At 41.6% G+C, this 24,529-nt stretch overlaps 1 protein-coding gene across 1 annotated transcript in view; it reads right to left on the bottom strand.

Annotated features, from left to right (window-relative positions):
* Window positions 1-24,529, bottom strand: part of LOC139285456 (protein jagged-1b) — a 41,728-nt gene that overhangs the window by 7,060 nt on the left and 10,139 nt on the right. The window contains exons 3-8 of the mRNA XM_070906021.1: window positions 9,558-9,615; window positions 4,957-5,205; window positions 3,166-3,226; window positions 2,447-2,577; window positions 1,047-1,166; window positions 527-640 (exon numbers count right to left, since the gene is read on the bottom strand). Of these exons, the coding sequence (XP_070762122.1) occupies window positions 527-640; window positions 1,047-1,166; window positions 2,447-2,577; window positions 3,166-3,226; window positions 4,957-5,205; window positions 9,558-9,615 (733 nt within the window). The remainder of the gene's footprint in view (window positions 1-526; window positions 641-1,046; window positions 1,167-2,446; window positions 2,578-3,165; window positions 3,227-4,956; window positions 5,206-9,557; window positions 9,616-24,529) is intronic.

The following is a 24,529-nucleotide window of genomic DNA, read 5'->3' as shown; positions in this document are numbered from 1 at the left end:
GTAAGTCTGTGTGAAAATGCACACACACACACACACACAAAGCGAGACAGAGGGCGAGACAGACCACTGATTGCTGTTGATAATGTTTGTGTTCAGGCTAATTTAGCTTCCTCTGTTGGATTGATTAGAGTCACTCACTGGCTTTGATCCAATAACAACCAATCACGGACAATCTCACACTGCCCCTCAGCTCGGACTTGTGTGTGTGTGTGTGTGTGTGTGTGTGTGTGTGTGTGTGTGTGTGTGTGTGTGTGTGGACTTGTATTACTCATATTGTGGGGACATAAATCTGTTTACACAGTCACATTGTGGGGGTCTCACCTTCCTTTTGGGGACAAAATGCAAGTCCCCATAACTTAAATCATTAAATTTTAAGGTGAAGAATGGTTTAAGGTTAGGGTTAGGCAAGTGGTGGTTATGGTTAGAGTAAGTCTCCTGGAAATGAATGTAAGTCAATGTAATGTCCTCTGAAGTGATGGAAACAAGACTGTGTGTGTGTGTGTGTGTGTGTGGGATTGACAATCACCATCAGCGCAGGTGTGTCCGGTCCAGCCTTCGCTACAGATGCAGCTGAAGCCAGTTGGGTCTTCCACACAGGTGGCTTCGTTCAAACACGGGGACGACAAACACGCATGCTCAACTGATGAGAAGATGGAGGAGGTGGAGAAGACGGAGGCATGACAGAAGAGAAAAAGAAGATGACAATGAGAAAAGAGGATGAAATGTAAAGGCCCTGCACTCCCACACAGGTACTTACAGTTGATATTGTAGTGCACTTTACAGGGGGTGCAGGTTGTTTTCCCTCAAAATGAAGACAGGTACAGATTTACTGCATATGTTGTTGCCTATGTGTTGTGTTTTTATAGTTAGTCTATATAGTTATTTTTACATTAGTTATTTATGTATCATGTTATCTATGTCACATGTTATCTGTGCCACAGTGTCTTTTTTCTTAGACAAACTGTCCACACTCGTTAGCTTCTGTATCCACATACAGTATTTAAATAAACTCTTTTTTTCAGTCTGTATGGTGAAGCCACACTCACCAATGTCACAGTTGCGTCCTCTGAAACCTTCCTGGCACTCACACTGGTACTCGTTTGGCTCTGTGTTGGTGCAGGTCCCGCCGTTCTTGCAGGGCTGGTGGGTGCCACAGTAGTTCAGATCTGAAACCATAAAAAAGTTATGGTTAAAGAAAAGCTTTTATATTTTAGTTCACAGCACAGCACGCACACACACACACTGCACAGAGGCCAAAGTGTATCCAGGTCGGCTCTGTATGCTGACTGTGCAGGCCAGTAGCTGCAGGGCCTGTTGTTTCCAGTGTTAAGGCTGATTAAAGCCTTTGCTTTCTCTAATGATCTCCTCCGTGCCCACAGTCTCTTTGTCTCAGCACAGATCTTTACAGAGCCTTTCTGAATACACAGAAACAGCTCAGGACCCCACCTCGCTAAGAGTGCCCAGCCCAGCCCTGCTCACATTCACCTTACCCAAGGCTATCGCCTTTCCTCTGCACAATACACCGTCCCGTGGGCACTCGTTAGGCTCCCGGATCCCAGCTCCCACACTGGGACAGAGGTGGGAGGTGGGCGGTTATATTCTGGGATAATGTTGGAGGAACTTTACTGCAGTGTGGTGGGAAAAGTTAAAGAAGGTGAAGCCCTGAGGGAGCCGTGTCTTATCTCAAACAGAAGATCAGTATCCCATGCCTGGGACGGGGTGTGAAGAACCACGCCTGACAAACAAATATACTGCACATACAATGTTTCTCTCTCACACACAGACCGAGTTCTTGACCAACATACAATACACGACAAAGCCCTTATGTGGATGACACAGTCCTCTACTTATTGAGTTTTGCTGTGGAGAACCTTCTTTGTATTAAATGCTAACAGTAAAAATAAAAATATATATAGAAATAAAAATAAAAATATATATGCTGTTATCCAAGACAAGAAGCAAGAAATACACTGATGTGACTATCAGCATTCTCCCAGTGAAAAGTACCTTATTGTGAGTTTAAAGAGCAATGTGCAGGTTGAATTTCTTATACCTTTGGGTGCACAGAGAGTAGAAAAGAAAAAAACATGACAAAAAATATCTGTTTTACAAGCTATAAGGGTAGAAATTAAGAGTTCTGCATGACTGGATGGAAGGTGGTAGTGAGTCTGGGCAGTTTTGTTTTCACTAGTTTTGGTGCAAGTTTTTGCTGTTTTTGTTGAATTATTGGGTCTATTGTTGAGTTCAGGATGGGATGTCAAAGCGAGGACCAGGTGAGTCTGATACCCTCGATACAAACAGCTCCAGTTTCATGTTTAGGATGTTAAATTGATCAGCAGAAGAGAAACAGATCTACAAAAACAAATTAAATCCCCATGTTTAGTATATCCATGCTTTCTTTCATTCTTACTTCAAAACATTCCACTTAACGGGTCTCATATCTGACCTTTGTCACACAGCAGTCCTCCCCAGTTGACATCGCACACACACTGCCAGGGCTCAGTGCAGCTGCCGTACACACAGCCGGGGAACGTCACACACTGGTCACACAGAGGGCCCTTCCAGCCATAATGACACCTGAAGAGGAAGACGAGAGCAAAGAGACGCTTGTTCATATCATGTTCATACGATCAATACCAACCTGTTCATGCTTTGGGAATGTCTACTTATATTAATGTTGCACTAAATGTAACATTTAGTTTCTGCTACAGCTGAACTAGACTAGAAAAACAGCGTATTCTTACAACAGACACATAATTCACAGGTTATATGCAGCCTTTAACTTCAGTAGTTCTATTTGTGAAGAGAGTTCATCGCTCTAGTAAAGACTGCAGCAACTGTAGAGTGAAATTAGCCCATCAATGCACTGCTGCAGGATTTTAGACACATGGGACTCCAACCCCATTGCAGAAATCTAATCCAGGCTAAGGTTCAAAAACAACATGATATCAATATTGCATTTTGGCAACACCAGAAAGAATGGTTATCATTGTTACAATACACTATAGTGTACTGCTAAATTCAGCTAAATTTGGGTGTTATCTGGTAGTGACTAATGGACTTAATCTGCCTCACATTGATTCCTATATAATGTAACTTTGTATATATCATTCGGCCCTGCCTACGGTGGAAATTACACATTTTTTAAGCGTTCCTCGAACTTACTTGCATTCTCCTGGTACAGTACAGGAGCCGTGGACCTGATGACACCCCTGCTTGCACACCGCTGTGAACAAAACATGCACACACACACAAAATGAGAGAGCTATTAGAGACTAGGAAACAGTAAATATGAAACAGAAATTAAGTTCAGTTGAGTTACTGAGCATTAAAAGCTACAATCTACACTGAATACATCTGGATCGCTGCCAGTTAAACAACACAAAATAACCCCAGATATCACCAGATATACAAAACACACACTTAACTGTGCAAAATAACATTAACAAGTGATGTTCAGTAGATCATCTGTGTAGAAGAGAAACCTCTAAAAATGTTGGCTTTTGGAGTATGTGTCTTCCAATTCTGACTGACACACTCTATATTTTTCATTGTGAGATTATTTACTTCCACAGTTAAGCTATTCAAAAGTTTCGAGTTGGAGATCCCGAGACTGAAAACTCCCTGAACTTCATCGTGGTCATTAACCTGCAGGGGGTAACAGAGGGACCCCTGGCTAATTTTTCAGACTTCCTGCTTCTCTGCAGTCCAATCAACGACCTGCTGAGGAGGAAGTCAGATGAAGTGAGGATGTCCGTAAACTAGCAACGTGTCCTTCAGGGTTCCCATGGTTTCCACTCTGGTTTCCTCCATTCAGTTTTACCATTGCAACATGATGGCAGCGCTCCGAGGTCACACAGTGAGGTCATCCAGCTGATGAGTCACAGACAGACGGAGAATAATCCCCCCCACACACACACTGTCCGCTGAAGCTATTTACTGATGTACAATTGTTGGGTTTTATGCTGCATGTGTGTGGACAGGTTTTGGAAAGTGAGCACGTTCATGAGGCTGATTCCTTCTTGGTCAAGGGGCTGTTTGAATGCTACAACTTAGTTTTAGTGTTAGTAAGTATGCGTGTATTTGTGACTATCATTTAAAGCTGATGACACTGGCTTTTTTTTAGCAGGCCTTAATCACGATAACAATTTCAGAGGGCTCCAGAGGCCAATGTTAAAAAGGACAACAAGGACACCCTCATGGAAAAACCTTTTAAGAAACCTCTGAAAGGATCACAGAGGAAACCCCCTTCCAGGGATGATGGAAAAATAAATGGAGAGCAAAAACATTTTCTATGTTTTTTCTCAACAGTGGTCTCAAGGCAACTTGAGGAAAATATTAGTTTAATATTTTCTAAAAACAAACACAACAAACATTTTCCCAAATATATATTTACCATTTTGGAGTGAAACTCAGTAAGCAACTAAAGATGTGAAGCTTTGTAATATTATCGACTGAGCAGCTGAGCAGGTAGATAAATGAGGATTAAGCCAAGAACCTTCCCAGCGGTTCTGCATTTTTTACTTTTCACTATCAGGTCTCCACCTTATATCAACAGCACTTCTAAAGCTAATTAACAAGTTGTATCTTGTTTCTTTAATCGGGACATAAACTGGTGTAAAAACCACTTGTTGTGGTTTTATGGGGGTTATGTACCGGACTATTTCTTGGTCGAGCGCACTGACCTCCTGGAGTCTTGCCATCACTGTGAGGTTGCCAAGCAACCAGCAAAGTCTTCAGGGAGTCACTGCACCCAGTCAACAGAATAGACCATTTTTTTTATCTAAAGACTAAAGACTAGAACTCATTGTATATGTGAATTGTACATTTTTCTAAATTTATACGGGACATATGGTGTCATATACTCACACACACACACACACACACACACACACACACACACACACACACACACACACACACACACACACCTTAGATTTAAGTTTCCTCTCTCACCTTCTTTGCACTCTGGTCCCGTCCAGCCCTCCATGCAGACTTTGGAGCCACTGGCGTCGCAGTTGAAGTGACCGAAGAAGTCATCGCGGGCCCTGCAGAACTTGTTGCAGAAAGGTCCGTAGTAGTTTGAATCACAGCGGAATCGCAGCCGGTACTCCAGGCCGAGAGTCCGTCCGTGGTGACGGTATGTCTGCCACTGTTCACCGGGGTTCAACATGGAGGAGAGGAGGACCCGCTCAATCAACTGACCTGAGGGAGGAGGGAAGAAGGATAGACCTTTTCAGACACTGACATATTATCACCTTACAAAGTTGTTCTGGTGAACGTGTTAACAGTCTGTTTATACAACCAGCAGTTACAGAGCAGCATTGGAGTCCAATATTCACTATTAGCTTTGTTTTGGTCGAAATGCTCCACTATGTTCACCAGCTAGTAGCTAACTGTGTCTGTCTGCTCTTTGGTGCTGAGCAGGTAGTGAACTTTTCACTGAAAACAGTTGCATGCTACTGGAAACAACAGTGATGATGAAAACATTGAACTGAAAGATGCTAAAACCCCATGTAGAGCTGAGGGGAGTTAATTGTATGTGGGTTTGATGCCCCTTTCACATTTCATGTAGCCATTTGATCCATTGTTAATATATATAAATATAACTTAGTGCAGCTTTAAACTTCTCTGCCACTTGGCATGCGCAGGTCTTTTAAGCAAGCAATTTAAAGACATTTTAGTGTGTGTGCCACCAACTTTTCGATTTCTGGCTAAATCTTGGATCACATTACAATCAAGTAATGTCTTTTCAGCTATTTCGCTGAGGACAGGTCTAAAAGAAAAATAAGGTGTATTTTCGGTGTGAGTTATGGTCTGGGTGAGTGGGCTTCTCCAAAACTCTTTCATCCTTTAATCTGCCCAGGATTTCTTGTCCAGGTTTTCTTGGATACATCCATCAGCATCAGAGCACTTGAGCAGATAGCGAGGACACAGACTGAGCAAACTGAAAAACAGTTCCAGTATGAGTACTGATGGAGACAAGGGCCCACTATAGGAACAGAGAAAAGGGGTCAGGTGTCTGCAGAGAAGAGAGAGCGCAGCCTGAACACCAGAGAGGACCAGACGTGGCCCGGGGCAGAGCTGGGGCAGCGGCTGCTGCTCCTGACCTCCGGAGGGGATTTCCCAGAGGCGCTGTCATCCCCAACTCATTTATAATCTCCTCTGACAGGGTATTAACACACACAAAGCACTGAGAATATGTGTGTGCGTGGTTATATCGGTGTGTCTCAATGTATGCATGTGTGTATCTAAGAGATGGTGGTGATGATAAATGGAAAGATTGCGAGATAGTAATGCAGAAAAGGAAGCCTTGTTGGAGGTAAGTCAGCGATGGAGAGAGGGAGGGTGTACAGTGGGTGTTCATGTGTGTGTGTGTGTGTGTGTGTGTGTGTGTGTGTGTGTGTGTGTGTGTGTGTGTGTGTGTGACAGACAGAGGAAAACAGAGCCAAAGAGGAAGGGAGGCAGCTATTAGCACACACACATAACAAACCGCCTGATGGAGAGATGAGATCACCGTGGTTTGACACAAAGGAATGAAAACAGGGGCACATATTGGCCAGTATGTGTGTGTTTGTCCGTGTGTGTGTGTGTGTGTATTTAAGAGAGAAAAAGATGAGTGGGAACAGAGCGGACACTGAGCGCCCTATTAGCTCAGCCGTTGCCTCGTTCCTCCACCGTCGTCCGCCTGTAGTCAAAGGGCCCCGTTTTCCAAACAGTCATCATGCTTCTGCAGTGCATTGTGGGTTTTTCATCATTTTATGACTCTGGCATGCCAAAGGGCTAATTTAATCATCACCATTTCTCTGCCAGATAAGAAGCGAGGAGAGTAGAAAAAAAATAACCACATTATCAGGCAGCAGCACAGCAGGGAAGGTGTATAACAGAGTCTGATTTCCTCTCTAATGTGATCAGATGAGATGGCACAATAACAAGTGAGCACAAGTAGAGAGAACGATGGAGAAGAAGACACAGAGAGAGCGAGAGAGAGGCTCAAATATTAGACAGCAAAAACAGTAGCAACAAGAAGCTCAGACAGAATATAAGCAGCAGACATGCGGGGGTTGTGTCTGCAGGTAGCAAGAAGACTTAAATCTCTTTCTCTGGCCTCTGGTGGTTGTCCCCCACTGCCTGCTACTAACTGTGAAGTGCTTGCCCTTGACAATAGCTGAGAAAACACTACAGGAGAGAAAACGCCTCCTTTTGACTTACTATTCCACATCATCTGAATCAATACAGAAAACCTATGGAAACCAATAGATCTCCTGGATGGTGTTTGTGTCGCCCCCCATATTTGATGTATGCGATTAATTCTCAGAGTAGTCTTGCTTTTTATTTCTGTGTTGATTCTAGCACAGGATGTCCTGATAAAAATGATTCACATCTGGATAAAAGCACCATGTCTAAACATGTGTCTTGAATCTGGACAAGCTGGTCTAGATTATAACGTTTCTAATATTGAATTTCACTTTCTCTCCAGCGGTGGTGGCAATTTTGTGGCTGTGAGTGATGGTTGACAGCTGTGATGTCAATACAGTTGAAACATGGGTGAACACAGCAGCAAATCTGCACTCTGCAAATGACCTAATAAATATGAGAACAGAAGGAAGAACATACAGAAAATGCTGCTGCAATTTAGGTCATTCTTATTTATTACAACACTGTGCTGGCAAAGTTAAAAGTACCCTGTGTAGTGTTTTTGTCCACTAGTAGCGCTAGGGAGCAATGTTTTAGTATTTTGTCAGTATCCTGAGCGCACACGAATGCATGGGCATCTTTGTGCATGATAGACAGTCGTGTCAATGCTTTCATGCTATTCCATTTATCGACAGTTAGTACAGTTAATGTGCCGAGAAATGTAGCTACATGCCAACAACTGCAAAGACGTAGAGGACTGCTAGCAATGTAGGTTTCAAATTCCTCAAAAAATCAGCTCAGCAACGAAGAAAATGCATTCAACAAGTTTGTGAAGCGGCAAAGATACACAAAAGGTGTGTTAGTGATTTGTTTGTTTACAAGAAAACTCTACAAGTTACCTTTAAATGCTGAATGTGGTGACATTGCTAAAAAGAAGTCAGGCGGGGCAAGACAAACAAGCAATCAGAAGTTCAGACAGATAGACAAACCTCCTGTGACATCACATGAAATAATTTCCTCTTGCTCATTTCTATGTATTACACTACTCAAGATTTTGAAAGACGCTTTTGTTAGCCAAACTTTTGTGGAAAAGAAAGCGAAAGTCATTTTATCAACCCTCACCTACTTACAGTGACCAACATTTCAGGCACACTCACTTGTGTTTGTGTTGTGTCATTATGTTCCCACATCTAGCAATTACTTTGGTGAGTAAAACGTTTTCATAACTGACAAAAATTAGGACAAAGTAAAAAGTAAAACCAAAGTTGTATTAAACTATATTTACCCAGTAATAGACAAAGTACGCCCCTGCACATTAACACTAGCTACATTTTATTTAAACAAAACTCAGTGAAGGTCGTACTGTCAGTGCTCAAAAGACATCATATTTTCTCACTGTTTCCAAGGACTGTTTCAGAGGGTGCAGTCGTGCTCGGTAATCCTTTCTGATTAGCAGCGGGGCCTGATAAGTCCATTCAAACTGCTACAGGACGCCTGTGTTTGGGCTGAGCTAAGCTGCCGGCCTAGGGAACGGCTTTAAACCCCAATGTAAGGGCTGTCAGGAGATCAGGTGGAAACGACAGATAATGCAAACAAGACATAAGAGCGGTGCTGGAGGGCAGAGGGAAGGAGGGACGGAAGAGGACAGAAGAGACGAACGCAGAGAAGGAGAAGGATCTCTGGTGCAGTTCCCAGTTTCTCATTATCTCAGCCATCTTTTGGATACGACTGGGGATAGTGGTATGAAAGGGACGACTGTGGCATGACAGGAATGAGGAAGGCATAGCAATATCAGTCTCCATCTATGTATGTGTGTGTTATGCTTTTTATAGCATGCAGCTCACATTCGCTGTCGTGGAGCTTTTCCTGATTATGAGGAGAAACAACAAAACATCTGTTATACCATATAAAAATTGTTATGCCATAGAAATGTATAATAAAAAAAAAAACAACATGTCAAATTCCCAGGTACTATTAAACAGAGGGAGAAAACCAAACTGCTATGACTGCTAGCTGGAGAGTCACAGCTAGCCTTAGCTAAAGCTATTTATTTTTTTTTTACCTGTTTCCTGTACTTGAAAAATCAACTTTGATGCTCTAACATCTCAGTAACTGGGTTTGTTATACCACATGAGCTGTCGTAGTGAGTAAAGACAATCATAACGTAGAAAAAGTAACACCAACTAGTCATGCTAAAAGCGAACTATCCTAGCTTAGATGCCCTTTAGATTGACCAAACATAGATGGTAGTATCTGATTTTATCTGACATGGAGGCAGTGGGGATAATCATACAAAAAAAGGCACCATGCTCATTATTACTTCACCTCCCTTTCTTTTACACTCCTGTGCACCTACACATGGACAGAAAGGCATACAGACACACAAACCACACACATAAACCCACAAACTGCATCTTCACCTGATTCTGTTGTGTCGTTGTCGTAGTCCAGAGCCTCCAACACCAGAGAGAAGGACTTCTGTGAAGGAACCACAGAGAAAACATCTGTCAAACGTGCTAAAATATACATTTTTAAGTTTAACAAAAATGAATTCTGTCCTCGTTTACAGTTTCGTCCGTTGTGTCACTCGTGTCCTGCATGTGTGTGAGGCAAACATCTCCTTTTTGAGATCCTTTTGGACAGTCACGTAGCCTACACGTACCTGGTGATTCCACTATGAAGGACAGTGTCTGACTCTACAAATAACGACAACACATTCACGATCCAGCGCCGTCAGACTTTGCATTCAATCATTTCCAAACATTGCTTTTAAAATATCTCTCATGAACTGTTTTGTAACATCTCTAATAGTGAAGACAGATTGACCAGTGCAACACGACGCTGTGGGACTCGAGCAAAGTACTTTGCAGGGCATTGTGGGATTTTAGGTTATGTAGACATGTAGATGAAAAGAAGTGAAATAAATGCAGTGTCGTAGAAGTACAAGTACAAGTACATCAAAACTGTATAGTGCAGTACGCGACTAAATGTACCTAGTTTCATTCCATCACTGTGGAAAGTGTGTGTGTGTGTGTGTGTAAGAAGTGATTCACTGCCTGAACAAGCCAAAACGGAGTGCTGATTCAAGAAAACCTGCAGCCATGCAGAGAGAGACGGTTACATCCACGTGGTGAGGGAGGACGTCCAGAAAACCCTTGTTCCATTTAAACACTACACTCTTGGACCCGGTGTGATGCTTTTTTGTGCTTTAAGCCTTTGTGGCCTGTACTGCAGGCACATGCAGGTTAATCCTGGATAGATGGGGCAGGTTGTTTCATGTACGGGCTATTTGACTAGATCTAGATATTTTTTTAAAATTCATAGCCTTATGCAAAGATGAAGTCAGCCTATATGAGGCCATCCTGCAGTACACAAGCCGGGGACTCGTCCATAAGCTGGACATCTTCAAATGATGACTTTGAGCTTACAGAGATATCACACTCTGGAGAGATAACAGAGGACAGGTGTTTTATTCTTCTGCCTTCGTTCATCCTATAGACCAGCAATGAATAATTCAGACCAACACTTTCCCCTACAACTCTCTCTCTCTCTCTATCTCTCCATCCATCCATCCCTCCCTCTGTGAAACACACCAGCGCCTGTCATGCAAATCGCTCCACTGTGTGCATTGTGGGTAAGGCTTCTTCTAAAGGGCTACATGGATGTGTAGTCACGTCTTAGCTGCGAGAGTGTACTGCCAGAGGCGGGGTGGGTGAGTGGGAGGATAGGAAGCAAGGAAGCAAGGTGCTGAGGTAGGGAGAGATAGATAGGAGGCAGGTGATGGGCACAGGAGGTGAGTGAGGTGTGAAGTGAAGGAGGGATGGATTCAGAGGGAGGTTAAGGGCAGGAGGTCGGCAGCAATACTAAAGTTAGCTGGAGGCGAGAAGAGGAGACACACAAGGAGGAGAAGAGACGATGAGGAGTTGCAGTGAAGGTGCAAAATGTTAGGGGAGTGAAAATTGGTGTGGCAGAAAACACTGAGTCAGGGATTTGCTTCATCTAGTGTATCTGTACTGCAACAGATGGGAGGAAAAGGTGAGCAGAGTGATTGTACAAAGGAGAAAAAGGGGTAGAAAGGATATGTAGGGAAAGAAAATGGAGAAATGCCACTGTGGTGGAAGAACAACAATTTGCAGGACTCCTGGAGTTTGTCAGATTGTCAGATATGTGATGGAGAAAGAGAACAAAGAGGTCAGAGGAGAAACAAAAGATGATGAGATAGAAGAGAAAAGATTAGAGGAGAGCCCAAAAGAAAGGAGAGGTGATAAGATAAGACAAAAAAAGCGGTAGTAAAGGGGAAGTGGAAGAACACCCACACATACACATGCCTTAGAAGTCATGGGGCTAATGAGATGTGCTGGGTTGCAGAGGGCTGGCAGCCAGTTCATTAAGGCCGGCAGATAGCAGGTAGCCAACAGATGGACCGGCTGGAGTCATTAAGCTTCGGTTTAAAACTCTCACCTGAAGTAATGTTTAGTATTCATGATTTACATCTTTACACTGTGAAATCCTGCAGTCGATTATAATAATACTAGCTCTATACAGAATCAGTGGTTTAAGAAGAATTCAGACCCTATACTTAAGTAAAAGTACCAAGTGTCTCAAGAGGTAAAAGTACTCCCCTGTATACACATTGATATTATTAGATTGTTAATACTGATGCAACAATGTGCGTTTTACTTTTGTAGCCGTTTGTTTTTAACTCCTTCATTTATGTGGTTTAATCCATAGATTCGGTGTCGTGAGATGATCAATTGGAGAGGAAGACAGATATTTTTATTAAATTTTCAGATTTCAATCATAGCCTTTTTTTTGGAAATATTTACAACAGTTACAACGTTTAGAGTGAACATGTCTCTTTGGTTCAACAACTCATGGACATCTGAATCTTGAGAGAACCAACTAGACAGGGCTTTTTTTTTGTACAGGGTAACAACACACTGGTTTAAAAACAGAGTACTGTTGTCAGACTCAACATGTACAGTTAAATAATAAAAGTATCAACATTGATACAGCAGAATCAGAGATATCGTCATTTTAATTACACACCGTCTTCTTCCTTGTCAAAACCTGCTGCCTACATTACCCACAATGCAACTATGGCAGAGATGAGTAGTGGACTACAGAGGTCTGGTAAACTTTTAGTCTTCAGCTGTAGTGGAGTAGAAGTATAAAGTAGCACAAAATGGAAATACAGTACAAAGTAAAGTACTTCTTCCTTAGAATTGTACTTCAGTACAATACTTGAATAAATGTACTAAGCTACTTTCCAGCACTGCACAATCAGCACGGCTCTCCTGCAGAAGATTGATGGATGTTCAGCGGATAAAATGTTGCTTGAGTTGAAGCGATTGTGGGCTCAGACCGGTTGTGATGAACTGTCCACGACTACAAAATGCACACACAGCATTACCTCACTGTTAGCCTGCACACAGAACTCCGAGCCTTATCATCTGTCCAATCGCCCCCCCTCTTCCCTCCCTCTTCCCTCACCCTTCCTTCCATCCACTGTTTAGCGCCTCTCCCTCTTTCTGCCCGCACCCTCTGCCAACTGTTGCGGCAGGTTAAGACCTGTGGGAAGCCCCCCCTTCTTCACCTTTTTACCCGCAAGTGCACACAGCCAGGTAAGTTATGATATTGTCATCGATACAGGAAGGGTGTATCTGTGGTAAGCCCTGTTGCTAAGGTTGGGGTCCTGTGCGGCGGCCAGGAGGGGTCAAACTAACCATGGTTACCAAGTTAAAATCACAACAGCAACCACTGATAAGACTCAAAATATACGTGTTAAAAGATTAAGAGAATCACCTACAATAAACCCTTCCTGACAACCTTTCCAGAACACACACACACACACACACACACTCACATGGACACCATAGCAATTTGTTTTGCAATCACAAAGTCTGTGATGTCATTAGAGGCCAGGCGAAGGCAAAGTGACCTCATAGTCTGTTTAAGAAAAAAACAACATGCACAGAGAGGAAGATCAAACAATAAACATCACAAAGACGAGGCTGATAAGATCACAGTCAGCGATGTGGTGATATTTTTACCTCGTTTTGACACAAACAACATCTCAGTGTTATTTGTGCCATTTGTGGAGATAACGGCCGAAGTGATGACAGCGGGGAAATTGCGTAATGGGGAAGGTGAGTGAATATGTGTGTGTGTGTGTGTGTGTGTGTGTGTGTGTGTGTGTGTGTGTGTGTGTGTGTGAGGAGATGGAAGATTGGCCTGGCCGGGGACAATAATCTCTCTCAAAACAGTGACTACAAACATATTAAAAAATGAATAAAAGTATTATTATGTCTTCTTTCACAGTTGCGGGACAATTTTTTTCTTCCACATGATTAAAGTACAATTTGAACCTCACAATGAAAAAATTAACAATTTGTGACTTGAGTATTTCCCCTTTTAGCCAGTGGCCTGAAATCTGATTACCCCAGGTGCCACCCTGTTATCCTAAACTATGACTGGCTATCTGCTCGGTCAGAGGCGGGACCTTAGGTCGAACCAACTTTGACAAGATAACTGGACGAACCGGAAAAGGTGTAAGGTCTATTTATTTCTTAAAAAAATGTTTAAGCACATAAACGTAAGATCCTGTAATGTTAGTAACTAAAGTAGATGTGAGTAGCAGAGACAGAAATGCGCTCGCATATGTACTTCATGCCATCTCTGCAGAAGTCAGTGCCCCACTTGAGCCACCCCGATCAAAAGAGGTTGGATTTGACTGACAAGTTTGCTTGATGACCATCACCATTTTCTTTTCCTCTCTGTAGAAAAACCCTTCCATTGAATGTCGTCTCTCTGAATAAATCTTACTAACCTGAATCATGACAGCCTTGCTAACATCGGAGCGCTCTTGTTTCTTTATTGTTCCCATATGAATCTAATTTATAGACCATTTTCACAGAAGACATCTTGACTTGTCATAGCAGGAACGTCAGTAATGTTGTTAGTTCCACCTGTGCGTACAGGTGGAACTAACAACATTACTGACGTCTCTGTTCCAGCAAATAATGCAACACAACACAGACTTCTATAATTAGTTAATTAGTAACACCTGAACAACACCTGTGTTTGACAAATCAAAATGTCTGCTGTGTTTCACACCACATCCTTTCCCTCATGGTCATGTGTGCCATTTAAGAGCTGCTTTTGAGTTTTCTGCACTCTGATGAAGCTGTGCAGATTGTCTGGTTGGACTCACTGAAAAGAGGACAGGGTGCATTTTTAGCTGCATGTTAGCTTGTTTAATTATTTAGTGGGGAAATAAATATAAACTGAACGAGGGAACTCTTTCTAGTATACTTCTTGTTTAAACACAGCACAGTCTCTCAAAAACTGTGAATAGACTGACTGTGCAAGGCATGTCACTATTTCAGTTCATGCCATCAAAACATGTATGTATGTTCTTGACATCCAAGATGCCCAGAATCACTTCTTGTCTTCGGGAGCAGTTTCTCTTGATTTCTCTGCAACATCTGAGCCTGATGAGTTCAGGTCAGAGACTCCTGTACAGAAACAGCTAATCTTCAGTCAGATCTCACTCTGATTGTTGCCAGTCATGACATGTGCAGATGGTCTGAGCCTGGCATGACCGGAGAGAACAGCCCCCCCACCCCCCCACCCACCAAAAAAAACAAGACAACATCAAAACAAGAGAATTAGTCCTGATGATAAACCGTCCCTTCCCTCAGGCTGTAGGCTGTCTGGTCGTCTGGCCCCGTCCCTTCGCCTCCAGCCTCACGCCAGTCTAACAGCGGTAAAGCTCTGGATTAGAGCGAACTATGCTAATTCAAACCACTGTGCAGACATTTGTCATGGCATGCCAAATTCTATTAAATGAAGGTTTAAAATAAAATCAGTCTTGTTTTCCATCCTCCAAACTCCTACCACTCCTCCATTTTTCATTCCTCCCCTCCAGTTTCTCAACCTGACTCCTTACTCTCCCTCCTTCCCCCCTATCAGTGCCCCTCTCTCTCCCCCCTGCCATCCCTCCCTCCATCTCTCCCTCTCTCTCTCTCAGACATGGGCAGGGTAGGATATCCCGACAAAGCCAGGCTGTACAAACACAGCTCTACGACAGGAAGGACTCCCAGCCCTGAGAGAGGAATTTCCCCTCAGAGCTCACACACTAATGCATACATGCTCACACGCACACAACCAGACACCCGCATGCTGCTGTACACGCACGCACACACACACACACACACACACACACACACACACACACACACACACACACACACACACACACACACACACACACACACACACACACACACACACACAGGCATCCAATAATACCAACCTTTATTTTTCCATATACAATGCTTTCATTCAGCCCTGAAAATATTAGTCTACATACTACAATGGAGATTGTACTAGACAAAATGTGTGATTTTTTTGATTCTGTTTGGGGGTTAAAGGTGTTTTATTACTCTATTTTAATTATTTAACAGTATTATTTATATTTCTGACTCATTTGATAATCTTTTCGTTTTGGGGCTCCGAAGACGAACAGTAGAAATCCTAATCCTATAATATAGATCCAAACTCATAAACATAATTTTAAGCCTGCATGTAATTAAACAAATGCACTTAAGCCTTTATGCACATATAAAACATCCACTCAGACAGCACAATACAAATCTTGTACACACACACACACACACACACACACAGACACATACACACAAGCAGGGGACTAATCGACAATTAAACATTTACTGCATAGATGATGGAGAAAATTAACAGCGAACGTTTCACACAACTTCTAATATTCATAACCTGCAGCTGAACATTTGTTGTTTTCAAACACCTGCCAACTCTCACCCTGAACATCAGAACGCTCCAGTAATTACAGACTCGCACATGTACAAACACAAAAGACAAAAGACAACTCACATAGACACAAACACACAAACATACAAACGGTTGTCATGACAGCAGCTGTGTCTGAGTCGGATTGGTTGGGTGACACCTCACCTGCACTACAAATTAGTAGTGGAGGTAACCACAGTAACAATGCCATTACTATTCCAGTGGCAACTCCTTTTAAGTACATACAGTAAATATGAAAGTGTGTTGGTGCTGGAACCATCGGTTTCATGATTTTTGTATCAGAGTGTAAAGAATACTGCAACAAGTCAAAAGGCTGCAAAGATAATACATTTCAGATTGATTTCAGCTCTAGTGAAGAATAAAATAAAATCTTATCTGGCCACCGAGGCTCCCCATGGACCCACAATCCAAGCAGCCTCATGTCAAACATGATTATTGTGTTATTGATTGATTCTTGGCTTACAATAACAAAGACAAAAATCTATCTCTTTGGATCAAGGAGTGGCAAGAGACATGATGTTAGGGTGGCTAATTTGTGAGGTCTCTGCGGATATTATCCAATGCAGGACCATCTCCCTGTCCTCAGGTGGAAAACACACACACACACACACGCACGCACACACGCACACACAGCACAAGATGTGGAATTAGACCCCCGGTGTGCAGCCGTCCACCCCACCCTCCTCCCATGACCCCATCTCTATAATTAAATGTCTCTGTTCTCTTGTGTTTTTCTTTCATTCTGGATATAATTAGCAGTAGACTTTATCTTCCCCTCTTCGCCCTCACTCACTTTCCATTCACCCACCACTTCCACCACCACCACCACCACTACCACCTCGTCATCGCTCCGACTTCTTTCAAACTCACTATACAGATCCTTAACTTAAGTAAAAGTAACAATACAAGAATGTAAAAATCTTCCATTACATGTCCTGCAGTGACATAAGTAAAAGTACATAAGAATTATCCGCAAAATGTACCTTATCAAAAGTATCAAAAGTACTGGTTCTGCAGAAAAATGTTCCCTGTGACTGATTATTATAATAGATGACATCATTATATTGTTAATACTGATGCAACAATGTGTAAGAAGTATTTGTAGCTGCCCAAGGTGGAGCGAGTTTTAACTACTTAATATACATGTTTGGTATTTTAGTCCAGTTGTTCCCAACATAGGGGTCAGGCCCCTCCAAAGGGTCACAAGATACATTTGAGGGGTCATGAGATGATTGATGACATTGTAAAGAATAAAAAAAACTCAAATGTTTCTAAATGTTTTGGGCTTTTCTGTAATCTCTGTTTTTTGTGTGAAATATTGGATAATTTGACATCTTTGGACCTTGAACAGTTATTTAAATAAAACTGGTTATTATTGTAACCATGGCGACGAAACCATAACAAGGTACTTATTCGAAGCTAAACCATGATCTTTACCAAAACCTAACCACGTTCTTCTTGTGCCTAAACACAACCAAACCATAACCACAGTGTTAAACAGTCACATCATAAAACTGATTTATTTTCCAACATTTGTAACAGTTTTGGACGGAGGAGAGAAATTATGTTGTCATAAAAGACAAATGTCATATTTTGGAGAAGAAGAAGAAGAAGTTTAAAGAAGACACCACTGTTTGGTGGAACTGCTAATATTATAGAGACCTAAAGTGTGACAAAGGAGTAATTAATAACTAAAGCTGTCAGATAAATGTAGTGGAGTAAAAAGTTAAATATTCTTATTAAGTGTAAAGTAGCATGTAATGGTAATACAAAGTTACTTTCCACTTGTCTGTCCCTCTCTGCATCCTCGCCCCCTCTCTGTCTGTCTGACAGTCACATTCCTGCAGGGTTAATTGGCTTAAACTAAACTATGCGGCTACTTCAAACGCTGTGGAACAACAGAGGCCTCTTGACATGACGTGCCCTCATCCTCCATGTCGCCCTGCCCCATCTCCATCCTGTCCTCCCATCATCTCTCCTCTTTTACCTCCTGCTGCTGTTATGACACACACATCTCCGTCTACATGTGCACCCCCACCCAAAACACCTGTGTCCCACACTGACATCATCCACTAACCGCCCGAAACCCTCCCTCCCCTCCCAACTCTCACTTCCTTTTTGTTTACTCAGTCTTCCCTCCACATCGCTTATGTCAACGTTACCCTTTTTGCTCATTAATCTGAACTCTTTCTACCACCTTCCAACCCCTCTCTTACATCTCCCATCGCAACCCAGACTGACTGCCCTCATTCCCTCACCCCCCCACCCCCCCCCCCCCACACACACACACTTCCGCAGGAAATTACCTTGTCTGGACGCTTCACATCCACGGCTGCACATTAAGAGAGAGGCATTATGAGGGAGAAAATAGAACAAGTCTGGAAGTGTGTGTGTGTCTGTACAAAATAGTGTGTGTGTTTTATCAGATTTCTAAAGTCTTGATAAACAAATTGCCACACAAAAATAGAAAAATTAGGAAAGATACCACTAGGTCAAGGCAGGAATCTATACAAAGATAGTCATATGGTTACTTTTTACTCTCTGCAACCAAATTATATTCTGGCAAAGTCAGATTTCTGGAAATATCTCCAGCTCAGCTCTGCCTCCTTTTTAGTGCTGAGATCTGGTCCTCATCCAGTCACTGAAATCCAAACTTCTACTACAACACGTCTGCTATTAAAAAAAAGGTGGCGCATCAACTTTCTATATTATCAGAGATGCTAACGCAGTGTGGTGTGGAGAAAGGTAGTGGGGAAAATATTGAAGAACAACTATGGGAAGACGCTGTATCGGGTTGGCATGCCTCTGCTCGAGAAGTCCAAAATCAGAGCATAATGGCTAGAGATAATGATTTATGCTGCCACTGTCATGAAGAGGTTGGAATAATGGTACAGACGCTATATGACTGTGTCATGGTTGAAAATAATAATAATATCTTTTCTAAGAATGTATGCTGGTATGGTTATCTGTAATCTACCACCATTCATTATCATTGTTTGTATTATTTATCTATCTATAGAGATAAAAGGGTTGGAGAGGGACTGTGTGTTCATAAGTTAAAATTATTCTAAGAAAAGTTTATATCTTTGTTGTAATAAGTCACTCAACATAAATATAAATTGGAAAGCCCAAAGTAGAGATATTTTATTGGACTTCTCTTCTTTAAGAGCTGTTTTGGAACAATACTAACTGGGGGTTTCTGTGGTTTGGTGTTACAATGAGGATTATTCTTAAATAAAGGATAATAAAGTAAAGAGTGGTGGGTAACAGAGAACAGAGACAGAATGAACGTGGTACTTTCACAAGAGTTTTACAAGAGCCACTGATTATATCACCAGGCACTCAGATTTCTGGCTTTGAAACTTTCCTTCCAGGGTGTATTTGTTTGTTAACTCATGAGTGTTTAGATGATGAAGGCATAAAATAAATCCACTTCTGCATTTAAATATTTCAAGATTCTTTTTTTTTTTTTTTACCTGAGGATGTGGCTTTTCTTTCAGTTCTGCTAAACCATGTAAGCTGTATTATTATCATTACCAGTTATTTCAATGGGTAGTCATACTGTCTTATAAGATCACCAGCTATTTTATGCAAAACTATACTTTCAGAATCAGAATCAGAAATACTTTATTGATCCCCAGGGGGTAATTAGACAATTCTACACACACACACACACACACACACACCTGTAGTAGTGAGGTGCTGGCTTGTAGGCATCAAAAACAGAATGGGGAAAGCCGCACACTCATAAACTGACTCATAAAGTCTTTATGAGTTGAAATAGATGATTAGTTAGAAGTAAGTTGTGAGAGTGTGGTTTAGTCATCGTGTAATTTGCTGCATAGCTCCACCCATCTTCAACCTGAGCAGAAGTAAGTGAAAACATCTGTGTGTTTGTGTGTGTGTGTAGGACCTTTAACAGTAATATTTGCGTCAATTAATAGGCAGCTAAGACAGTTTCAGACCTGGTTTCAATGTCCACCCTCAGACTTTGATGCACAAGGGTTTAAGGCGGTCCCATTAAAGAATCTGAAAGTATTTTCAGACTCTCTGGTTGACTTTTTGGGACCTTTATTTGCACTTTCCATGAGTCTGCAACTCTGCAGACTTTGCCTGAGAGAAAAATACACAAAAGCATTGTGACATTAAAACGGAGATAACAGAGGAATTCCTAAAGAGCAAAATAGAGACACATAAAAGAAGTTGGCTGGAAGAAATGTTCCTCTGAAGTGTGTAACAAACACTCTAGTTCATTAAACTACTTTGTAGCGTAAAATAGTTTTTTAAATTTTTTTTAATTTTTCTGTCGATCAACTCATTGACTAATCGCCAACCACTCAGTTTAGATGGAAAGATAGATAAGGGTTGCAACTGACGATTATTTTCATTATTGATTAATCTGCTGATTGTTTTCTTGATTAATCAATTAACTGTTTTTTTAGTATGACATGTCAGATAATTGAGAAAAATGCCCATTACAATTTCCCAAAAGTGATGTTTTCAAATGTTTTGTTTTGTCCGACCAACAGTTAAAAAAAAAAAATTAATTCACTGTGATTAACAACAGAGAAAAGCAGCAAATCCTCAAATTGGAAAAGCTGGAAACAATTATTGATTTAAACGACTAATAGATAGATTTTTTTCAGTGATCTGATATGACGGGTGGAGTGAAGTGGGAATCATAACCAGAAATGAGAGCGCAGGATTAGTGACAGTGAGACACACTGATGTAAGTTAAGTACACTGTGGGTACGGGCGACGTGGACTCAGTGGACTTGGGAACGACAGACCGGAGCTGGAGAGGCATCATGGGACAGGGTTGAGATCACACTGAGGGACTCCGGTCAGAATATGTTTCACAATGCGACTGCTCAAAATGTTTGCGGTCGCTCCTGTGAAGCTTCGGCAACACGAGAAGCCGCAGAGAGAAGAGAGGAGGGTTTATGACAGCTGTAACTGTAACTCTGCCTACTCTGTGGGATCCACAGGGACGAGATGTGGCTGAACATCACCGGAGGGCAGTGACACAGAGAACAAAAGGTTTACAATGAGAGACAGAGAGAGAGAGAGAGAGAGACAAAGTGTGAGAGGGTTAGGGATGTTGAGGACGGAGGAGATGTGACAAGAAGAGAGAGAGATCGATGGCAAAGAAAGGAAACTGTTTTGTTGTGATTACACCTTTGAATCCATTTAGATAAAGATTGTATACCTGCGATCTGCATTCAGTGACACACAAAGACATCCACAGACGGGGACACACTGTAATTTCACACTGATCATGTAAATCAAGCTTCCTTTGCCTCTTTTCTCCTCTAATAAAGAAACTCCTACTCTCAATCCAATTTGCACACAAATGAAATCATTAAAACACGCTTCCCTTGAGACGTTTACCCGCAAGTTATTAACTTATCTCTAAAAAACACAAGCCCCTGATCCTGATGGAATTAACCTTCTTTCTGTTCTTGTATGTGTTGTCTATAGAGAGAAAAGGTTACAAGGAGAAAAGTGTGTGTGTCTACGTACACGCCTGCAGGTTTGTAAACGATGTGCACAACAGTATCGGCGTACATGCAGGTATGCGAGGCTGCGAGGGAGAGTCAATTAGGGGACAAAAGAGAGGAGAGCACAAAACGACGAGAGGAGAAAGAGTGAAAGAGAGACTCGGGAGAGAAAAAAAGCTCCAACTATTCTCCTCTCCTTTCGTTTCCCTTCACTGACTTCCTCCTGTTCGGCTCCCACACAGCAGGAATGCACAGGTTACAACGATGTGTGTGTGAGAGAGAGAGAGTGTGTGTGTGTGTGTGAGAGAGAGAGAGAGTGTGTGTGAGAGAGAGAGAGAGAGTGGGTGAGGGTGAGAGAGAGAGAGAGAGTGTGTGTGTGTGTGTGTGTGTGTGTGTGTGTGTGTGTGTGTCCTGTATGATGGTATAGAGAGTCTCTTCTGATCAGTTTCAGTGGTGGAAAGTACCTAAATACATACTGTAATTAAGAGCAGTTCTGAGATATGGAATATTTCCATTTTATGCTACTTTGTATGCGACTTAATTTCAGAACCAAATATTGTGCTTTTTAATTTACTTTACATTTTGGTAAATACACTAATTTGCTTTCTTGACGAGAGTTAGATAGAAAGATCAAAAGCGTGTGTGTACACTAAATATGAAGCTACAGCCAGCAGACGATTAGCTTAGCTTAGCATAAACACTGGAAACAGCTAGCTTGGTTCTGTGTAAAGGTAACACATTCGACCTACTTGCATCTTTAATGCTCACACACTAATACATTTTATTTAATTTGTTTGGTCTGTGCAAAACCCAAAGATAAAAATTACAATTTGCCATTTTACTAGCTTAGCAAGAAAATTTGCCAATTGTTATTTATTTATGTGCTGGACTATTACTTGGCTCTGAGCAGTTGCTAGGCAACCAGCAGAGAATCCAGGAAGTTACTGTGCTTGGCCAATAGTCTGGCCCAAAACCTCATTGTAAATTGCCGAATTGTCTTGCTAAGCTAAGCTAACTGTCTGCAGGCTGTAGCCTTATATTTAACAGATAAGTCATTAAAGTAATTAAAAATAGCTCCACCTACAGCAGTAAAATACTATTTACAGCATGCACAAATGCATCAGTATTAACAATTTTTTACGTGTAATGGAGTGTTTTTACATTGTTGTACTGGTTCTTTTACATAAATAAAGGATCTGAGTTCCACCACTGCTGTCACGAAGACAGCAGAATAACAGTAGAGCAGACAGACTGATGGGACGACTTGGCCCACTGCAGCTACGCCTGAACATATTTGCATGACGGCCACACTTTGCATGTCGAACTCGGTGCCCCGGGTTCAAAAGGCTGCCTGAAAATGATTTCACTTAGGAGGAAGTGCTTTGTTCACCTAAATGCAAGCTTAGATAGCTTCAACCAATTTACAAAAAACCCACATTTTCTCATTTACTCCTCCTGGTGTAGAGCCATGCGCTTGGTTTAGATTTTATGTGCCGAGGTTTTCAGCTATCTGCCTCTGATACGTCTGCCGCCACTCCAACACAATAGAAGTGAAATGAATATAATTTGTGGTGCTCAAAGCATCAAAATATTACACTTGAGAAACTCAACAACAATGTGTCTTTTCGGAAACAATGTCGTGATTACTCTGGATATATAACCTTGCTGTGGACAATCATTAAATATTATGGAAGTATTATTGCCTCTATTGGATAGGTGACAGTAAAGATAGAGACAGAGAGAAAGAGGGAGAGACATGCAAAAACATCCCTGCCTGTAGTTCCAATTTATGCTGTTTTATACCTCCACTACATTGCAGGAGGAAATTTTGTACTTTTTTTTGTACAGATTCAGATTTTTTATACAAAATACATGATCAGCTCATAAACTATGATGCATTGTTACAGATAAACCTACCCAACAGTATATAAAGTAGATACAATTAGCACCACCTCGATCAGCTATAACATTAAAATGCTGCTTACAGGTTAATACATCAGTAATGATGATCCAGTGATAAACAGTACAACCTCAAAAGGGACTAATCTAATATTTACTTGGAATTCACATTGTAATAAAAAAATATTGATTATAGCAACTTTGAGTGAAAGTTGTAATGCAGGACTTATTACAGAGCATTTTTACATTTCAGTATTAGTACTTTCTGCAGCTGGAATCAAACTGGAGATGTTTACAGTTACTGTTGTTACTGTACATGATATGTGCCTTAAACATAAGGCCACCAGGACACCTGAGCTTCTTTAAATTCAAAATACATAATATGTAGCACTAACATTTTAGAAATAAGAAATAAGAGTGCGTGTGTGGGTGTGTGTGTGTGTGCGAGCAGCCTAGGAGAGTAATTGTTACAATTTCTCTGTAACAATTGGCTCACGCTCATCTCCGCCTCTGGACACCAAACATCAAAACAAAATGAATCTATTGACTGCGCTTCTCTACTTCGTGCTCTGAATGTCCTGCATGACTTTAGATTTAGCTCAGTTTGTAATAATGCAAATATGTAACATTCATATCTATGCAAACGCATATTTACCAGAAACGACAAGAGACAAGGCGAAGAACACACACACACACACACACACACACACACACACACACACACACACACACACACACACACACACACACACACACACACACACACACACAGAGTCTGTGTGAGTCTTTCCCAGGAACTGTCATCTATGGCCTCTGGCAGTGAACCTGACCATGAATGAGTTTTAACACTTGACATGAGGATTATAAACGGTGGGGACTTCACTCCATTCATTTTATGTTTCTATGGCACCTATCATATTGTCATTTGTCACAGGTCGTTTTAACAAAAGAGCGGGCCTTAACCAGACCTTGAAGAACTAGTTCTGAGTGACAAAAGGTCAGGAAACATCAGATTGAGTTCCCACAATATCTGGTAAGCGGTGGTCTTACGATGAATCTATATCTTTAGAGAAATAAGCACATCCACTGAGGCTTTGTCTGTACTATCACCACCTGGTCATTACTTTTGTACCTGCCAACTT

Source organism: Enoplosus armatus, chromosome 5 (genome assembly GCF_043641665.1).
Source record: "Enoplosus armatus isolate fEnoArm2 chromosome 5, fEnoArm2.hap1, whole genome shotgun sequence".
NCBI classification, from domain to species: domain Eukaryota; kingdom Metazoa; phylum Chordata; class Actinopteri; order Centrarchiformes; family Enoplosidae; genus Enoplosus; species Enoplosus armatus.
This window is presented reverse-complemented; position numbering and strand designations above follow the sequence as displayed.